Source organism: Somniosus microcephalus, chromosome 11 (genome assembly GCF_052327205.1).
Source record: "Somniosus microcephalus isolate GS21.2 chromosome 11, FLI_Smic_1.0, whole genome shotgun sequence".
Lineage (NCBI taxonomy): Eukaryota > Metazoa > Chordata > Chondrichthyes > Squaliformes > Somniosidae > Somniosus > Somniosus microcephalus.
The window spans coordinates 87,734,776-87,742,518 of record NC_140997.1 but is presented as its reverse complement, the minus strand read 5'-3'; the positions used below and the strand labels follow the sequence as shown (position 1 = coordinate 87,742,518).

Genomic DNA, 7,743 nt, shown 5'->3' with positions numbered 1-7,743 from the left:
CAATGAAAATCCTGCCCAATGTTTCAGGTCAAAGTAGCAGATTTTAAGCAAGTGCAGGGGCAGGGAAAGGAGGGAGGGGAGGAAAGAACAAAAGGGAAGGTCTGTGTTAGGATGGAAGGCAGGAGAGATTAAAAGACAAAAGAGATGATGGTGCAAGGCAAAAGGAGATGGTAACGGGACAAGTTAAGAAACAAAAGATGAGTCTAGATGAGGTATAAATGGGAATTGCAGAATCATCAAAAGCTGCCATGTGAAAAAATAGGGGCAGAGGTTATGGTCTGAAATTGTTGAACTCGCTGTTGAGTCCAGAAAGCTATAAAGTGCCTAATCGAAAGATGAAGTGCTGTTCCTCGAGCTTATGTTGAGCTTCATTGGAACAGTGTAAGAGGCTGAGGACAGAGAGGTCAGAGTGGGAGTGGAGTGGAGAATTAAAGTGACAGGCGACTGGAGGCTTGGGATCACGCTTACGGACTGAACGGAGGTGTTCCAGAAAGCGATCATCCAATCTGTGTTTGGTCTCCCCAGTGTAAAAGAGACCGCATTGTGAGCAGCGAATACAGTGTACTAAATTTCAAGAAGTACAAGTAAATCGCTGTTTTACCTGGAAGGAGTGTTTTAGGGCCCTAGACAGTGGGAAGGAAGGAGGTAAAAGGGTAGGTGTTGAAGTTTGGCCTGGTGGGCTGGGGAAGGAAGGGAAGTGGCAAAAGCAGCTGATAGGATGAGCTCAATCTTATGGACAAAGAAGTCCATGAGCTCCGCACACTTGTTGGAGGTGAGGGCGGAGGAGGCAGGGGAGAGGGTTTTACGACAGTTTGCAGTAGAGAAAAGTAGCTGGGGGTTAGCTTTGCATTCCAGAATGATCCTGGAATAGTGAGCAGTTTTGGCAGACGAGAGCAGGACCCGATAATGCTTATTTGGTCCAGCCAGATCTAGGGGTGAATGGCTAAACCAGTTGTCCGCCATATCCGTTCAAGTCTGCGTCCTCTGCACTTCAGTGAGAGGAGCTGAGGGCCGTACCAGGGGGAACGGTCACCGGGGGCGCTGCGCTTCTTCTTTCCGCCTCCGGGGGCGCTGCTCTTCCATCCTGCCCGATTCGAAAATGCATCCTTTGCAACCAATTAGAACCGCTCGCAACCCGGAAAAGATGTGAAATCCACCAATCGCGACGAGGAATTGAGCCGGTAAGGCTGATGATTGACTGATAGGCAAACCAATAGGCGGGGCGGACCGGACGGGAGCTACAGTTACCCAATCAGCGCGGGCGATTTTGAAAAGGTTCACGTGAAGCTGGTTTGAAACGGTCAGGCGCGCGGACGGCTTTTTAGCGGCGTCGCGGCACCGACAGCCCGGCCCCGTCTCCCCTCACCCACCCGACAGCCCAGCCCCGTCTCCCCCTCACCCACCCGCCGACAGCCCGGCCCCGTCTCCCCTCACCCACCCACCAACCGACAGCCCGGCCCCGTCTCCCCTCACCCACCCACCAACCGACAGCCCGGCCCCGTCTCCCCTCACCCACCGACCGACAACCCGGCCCCGTCTCCCCTCACCCACCCGCCGACCGACAGCCCGGCCCCGTCTCTCCTCACCCACCCGCCGACCGACAGCCCGGCCCCGTCTCTCTTCACCCACCCGCCGACCGACAGCCCGGCCCCGTCTCCCCTCACGGCCCCGTCTCCCCTCACCCACCCGCCGACCGACAGCCCGGCCCCGTCTCCCCTCACCCACCCGCCGACCGACAGCCCGGCCCCGTCTCCCCTCACCCACCGACAGCCCGTCTCCTCTCACCCACCCGCCGACCGACAGCCCGGCCCCGTCTCCCCTCACCCACCCGCCGACCGACAGCCCGGCCCCGTCTCCCCTCCCCTCACCCGACCGACAGCCCGGCCCCGTCTCCCCTTATCCACCGACCGACCGACAGCCCGTCTCCCCTCACCCACCGACAGCCCGTCTCCCCTTACCCACCCGCCGACCGACAGCCCGGCCCCGTCTCCCCGCCCTCAGCCACTGATCCATTCTGGGCTCTTTTTCCGTTTGGAAAGGGGGAAAGGCCGATCGGTTGAAGATGAGGCCGGGCGGTGAGTGTTGTGTTGCTGTGTGGCCGGCCGCAGAGTGGAGTCGGGCCTGTGCTCGGGGTATTTCGTTTGAAGCGGTCGCTCAGTGGGCAGAAAGCGGCCCCGGAGAGGCCTGCGCCTCCCGTGCAAACTGGAGTCGCCCGCACTCGGTGTGAAGTGACCGCCCCCCAATCTTAATGTAATGGCTGAGTTTGGGCCGCCGTTACCTGCCGAGTAAAGTGCCGGCGGGCCCGGAGGAGGGGGTTGTCCTGGAGCGGGGGGCAGCGGTGTGCTCCACCCCCCGGGACTCGGATCTGCATTTTCGGCCTGCTGAGAAGTGTAAAATCTCTTGGAATTCCCGCCTCTCGGGTCTGTAACTTTCCATTGGCCTCCGAGTGCTTGTACTCATGGCGCCCGGTCACATTGTGTACAGTTCGGGACATCTCCTGAAGTCTGTGTGTATTCCTCTATATAACCAGTGAAGGCGCTGCCCATCTTCACTGCAGTCTCTGGGGGGGGGGGGTGCCCTCAGGGTCCCTGCCCCGCTGCAGTACCGGCTGGGGGCTGAGTAAGCTTGTTTGGGTTGCCCGGGTTATTTTTGCTTGGTGATGGAGAGGGGCCCTACATACGGCTGGTCATCTTGGTTGGGGGGGCCTGGTACTCCTCTGGGCTTGTGTATGGGTTATTGTTTTGAGTGGTCTTCCAAGAACTGTCTCTAGATTGACTGGTCGTTTCCCAGTTTTGCTTGAAGGCCAAACACCATTCATTCTGATTGACGGGTGTATCTGAAATTTGGGAAACTCTCCTTCCTCTTGTTTTGGAGCATGGGGTGTTTGTGGCCTTTTGCATCCATGGGGAACTTGGAGATGCAAATAGTCAGGCAGGTAGTTTGCTGGGCATCATCTGAAAAAGATAGAGGAGGTGGAGGAAGAATGTTCATTATTTTGTTCACTATACCCAAGAATGATGTGGGCAAAATGTTCCATCTGGTTAGGCTGGAATATATACTAGTGGAAAACGACACTGATTTTTGTACGAAGTGTTGAGTTTTGGTATAATGTTAACTAGCGTATCCAAAGCCAGCCCCATACCATGCAAAATGACAAGTGTTTCTGTGTTCTGTAACTTTCTGCCTTGCTTTGAATCTTGAGGAATGAGTTGACTTGTTAGGTACAATGTACTAAAATCTAGATTTTTGTGTACCTCCTCCTGCATAAGGGGCATATCCTTTGCTACAAAAGGAAGAATTTACAGTGCTATGGGCAAAGAGCAGGGGAATCGGGCCAATTGAATAGCTTTCAGAGAGCTGGCACAGGCATGATGGGCTGAATGGCCTGTGCTGTACCATTCTATGATTCTAAATTCAACTACACTGAAACAAAGATTTGTCCAAAATTGCTGATGCTTTGGGAAGTGCTCAGCAGTGGGGTGGGCTAGTTATATATTGTAGTATGTAGTCAGCGTACAGGGATAGTCTGTATTCATTCCTTCCTGCCTATACTCTGGATGCCTGGGTCCATCTGATGGACATTGCTAGAGGATGTGCAGTGACCAAGACAAACTGGAAAGGGGATAGGAGATGTATGATCTCCCAGTGTAGCCAGAATAGTGAGCTGAGGGCATTGGTGCACGTTATGGATGTGGGATGCAAATCTAGACACAAAAGGCATCAAGCAGTGTGGGGAGAGAGTGGGAATATGGTAGAGATAGAGGATCAGCCGTGATCACATTGAATGGTGGAGCAGGCTCGAAGGGCCGAATGGCCTACTCCTCCTATTTTTCTATGTTTCTAATACAGGATTGTAATCCACCACCTGAATGTGTCACCAAAGCTCATTCTCAAGCATCGCAAGGAGAATTTCCACTTAACACAGTTGAATTTCATTTGCGTATCCAGTATCAGTACTGGCTAAGTGTGCCAGTGCTTTGCACAGCTGCCTGGTGCTCTCACTTGACAGCCTGTTTTGGCCTGTGTGGACCAGTCCAGGAATGACTGCATCGAGTCTAAGATCTTGCTTAATATCTTGTACTCAGTAAAATATAGGTCTGTATGTTCAACACTGGGTGTGGGCCCTTGCATTTCTTGTGTATTAATGTGGTGGTCTACAGACAGAACAAAGAACCATAACATATGCTGTTAGTTCCTCTTCTACAACAAGGATGAAAAGCAAATCACACAATACAGGTAATTGTTTAGGAGAGGAGGAAAAGTTTCCCCAAGCAAATCAGGCCACCTTTTTGTAAGTTAGATTTGGAAACAATGGGTTTCTACATGTTTGGTGTTGCTGACCCAAGGAAAACCTGTGACAAAGCAGTGGATAGCCAAATAAATGTTTTGAGTGCCTTTTGTACTACTACCACACACTGAACAGGTACATGGTGTCTAACTCTGCCTGTGTAAAATGCCAGCACCTGTCATACTTGAAGCTGTGGAAAGATGCTGGGTTTTTATTTGGGGGTGGGGCTGCAGAATGATAGGGGTCCTGGAGCTTTACAAGAGGTGGGGGTAGAAGACTGTGATTCTGCCGACCTGTTTTTGCTTGCTCAGAATCTGATTTTCTCAGAACTCCTCCAGTTAGGCTGTTCCTGTGCACCATTTGAGGAATGGTGAAGACCCTGCAGGGTAGCTAAACATTTTTGAATTTTTTAATCATGGCTTTTTTGTTTGCTATTGTACAGTTTTTGCACATCAGCATTACCATTTTTTTTACATAACTGGGTAAGGAGCAACAAATGGCTTGATTCTAAGCAAAATCTAACTATTTACCATTCTAAAACATTTTTTTTGCTTTCAGTGTTTCACTGTAAATGTGCAAAATGTTTCTCGCAACTCCCAAAACAGAAAAGTAAGAAACGTTCACCTGCCTTGACGCTGCTTAGTCTTCCAGACGATGTTCTGCTTTATGTATTGGAATGCCTTCCTGCTCAGGATATTCTGCACTTCAGAGCGGTGAGTTAATTGTCATTTATGCTCAGTGATCAGATTGGAGACATTATTATACCAATAAAGCAATAATTTTCACATTGATAAGGTTATAATCGTGCTATTTGTGTTGCACATGTCAAATTATTTTATTCCTACAAGGAAAAACAAACAGCATTTTATTCTGTTTGCAAACTGCGCAGCAATTGCATTGCACCTTGCTCTGCAAGCTCAGTCCATATCCACAGGATTCTCTATTTTTCTACCTACATTTACCAATTACTGAAAGTATTGAGATTTTTTTGCAACCTGCTCCTTGTAGCTGATACACTCATAATATTGTCGAACAGCACTACTCCCTCTATCTCGCAAACATCAATGGTGTGGATATTCCCTTTTCATGACCAAACATGTGCCTTATTCACTATAATTCATTGGTTGACACACATTTTCTGAATTCCTTGGGGTTATCTCTTTTTCTAGCAGTGGACAGCATGGCTTCTTGGGTTCAAATCTGATATTTAAAGTTGATACAGGTGGGCACACTTTTTAAAAATTTGTTCCTGGGATGTGGGCGTTGCTGGCAAGGCCAGCATTTATTGCCCATCCCTAATTGCCCTTGAGATGGTGGTGCTGAGCTGCCTTCTTGAATCGCTGCAGTCCGTATGGTGAAGGCACTCCCACAGTGCTGCTGGGGATTTCGACCCAGCGACGATGAAGGAACAGCGACATATTTCCAAGTCAGGATGGTGTGTGGCTTGGAGGGGAACTTGCAGGTGATGGTGTTCCCAGGCATCTGCTGCCCTTGTCCTTCTAGGTGGTAAAGGTCGCAAGTTTGGGAGGTGCTGGCAAAGAAGCATTGGCGAGTTGTTGTAGTGCATCTTGTAGATGCAGCCACAGTGCGCCGGTGGTGGAGGGAGTGAATGTTTAAGATGGTGGCTGGGGTGCCGATCAAGCAGGCTGCTTTGTCCTGGATGGTGTCGAGCTTCTTGAGTGTTGTTGGAGCTGCACTCATCCAGGCAAGTGGAGAGTATTCCATCACACTCCTGATATGTGCTTTGTAGATGGTGGAAAGACTTTTGGGGAGTCAGGAGGTGAGACACTCGCCGCAGAATACCCAGCCTCTGACCTCTTGTGACCACAATATTTGTGGACGGTCCAGTTAAGTTTCTGGTTAATGGTGATCCCCATGATGTTGATGGTGGGGGATTTGGCGCTGATAATGCTGTTGAATGTCAAAGGGTGGTGGTTAGACTCTCGTTGGCGATAAACATTGTGTGGTGCAAATGTTACTTGCCATTTTTCAGCCCAAGCATGAATGTCATCCAGGTGTTGCTGTATGTGGGCATGAGCTGCTTCATTATCCGGGGAGTTGTGAATGGCACTGAGCACTATGCAATCATCAGCGAGCATAGATACATAGAAGATAGGAGCAGGAGTAGGCCATTCGGCCCCTCGAGCCTGTTCTGCCATTTAATGAGATCATGGCTGATCATCCAAATTCAGTACCCTGTCCCTGCTTTCTCCCCATATCCCTTTAGCCTTAAGAAATATATCTAACTCCTTGAATATATTTAATGAATTAGCCTCAACTGCCTTGTGTGGTAGAGAATTCCACAGGTTCACCACTCTGGGTGAAGAAATTCCTCCTCATCTCAGTCCTAAATGGCTTACCCCTTATCCTTAGACTGTGACCCCTGGTTCTGGACTCCGCCTCCATCGGGAACATCCTTCCTGCATCTAGCCTGTTTAGTCCTGTTATTTTATAAGTTTCATTCTTCTAAACTTTAGTGAATATAAGCCTAATCGACCCAATCTCTCATACGTCATTCCTGCCATCCCAGGTATCAGTCTGGTGAATCTTCGCTGCACTCCCTCCATGGCGAGAACATCCTTCCTCAGATAAGGTGACCAAAACTGCACACAATACTCAAGGTGTGGTCTCACAAAGGCCCTGTACAACTGCAGCAAGACATCCTTGCTCCTGTACTCGAATCCTCTCGCTATGAAGGCCAACATACCATTTGCCTTCTTAACCGCCTGCTGCACCTGCATGCTTACCTTCAGTGACTGGTGCACATCCCCACTTCTGATTGTAGGGGATGGCGTGTGCGCAGTCAGCTCGCCTCTGACTGGGTCTCTAAGCGGTTCGAATCGCTCCCACACCCCTGGGTTCTAGACACCGGACTTGGGTACAGGCGGCGATACAGAATTGGAGTAGACAACTGGTTTGGTACAAGAAAACTGTACTTTTATTAAAAGGTGCAATAAAATTACAACACTGGAAAAATTACTGGAATACAGGAAACTTTCGTTTAACCAGAGGTTAAATGTCCGGAAAACTCTATATCTACCAACAAAATTCAGGAGCCGTTTCGTATAAGTTTTTTTTTACTGCTCGTTTTTTTCCAGTCGGGCTCTGCAAGGTCTAGCTGAAGCTTGCTTAGCTGCAGAGATGTTTTTAAGCTGCGGCTGACTGTTTTGAAGCTGTTGCTAAGCAACAGGGTTTGTTGATTCACACGGAGCTCAAAAGCTCCGTATGTTTTAACATTAGCGCTGGTTTCTGCGGCAGTTCTGATGGTACGGCACCAGCTCGGTCCCGTCAGTGCCGGATACCAGAAAGTTTCCTGTAGTTACAGGCTTACAAGAGTACATTTAATTGGGAATGGGGAACACACGGCACATCGAGGGAAAAATTCACAGTATTAATCCCCTTACCCATGTCCCACCCCCAGTATCTAACTAATTGTGCTGTGAGGGGCCAGGGAT

The 7,743-nt window shown here is 49.7% G+C and overlaps 1 protein-coding gene across 2 annotated transcripts in view; it reads left to right on the top strand.

Annotated features, from left to right (window-relative positions):
* Nucleotides 1–1,289: 1,289 nt before the first annotated feature.
* ccnf (cyclin F) overlaps nt 1,290–7,743 on the top strand; it is a 73,357-nt gene continuing 66,903 nt past the window's right edge. Inside the window, exons 1-2 of one of the 2 annotated variants that reach the window (XM_086000920.1) lie at nt 1,290–2,075; nt 4,847–5,001. In XM_086000920.1, coding sequence (XP_085857046.1) covers nt 2,063–2,075; nt 4,847–5,001 — 168 coding nt within the window. In that variant the 5' untranslated portion in view covers nt 1,290–2,062. Of the gene's footprint in view, nt 2,076–4,070; nt 4,237–4,846; nt 5,002–7,743 lie in introns of those variants that run through there. The other variant, XM_086000919.1, reaches the window with a different exon arrangement.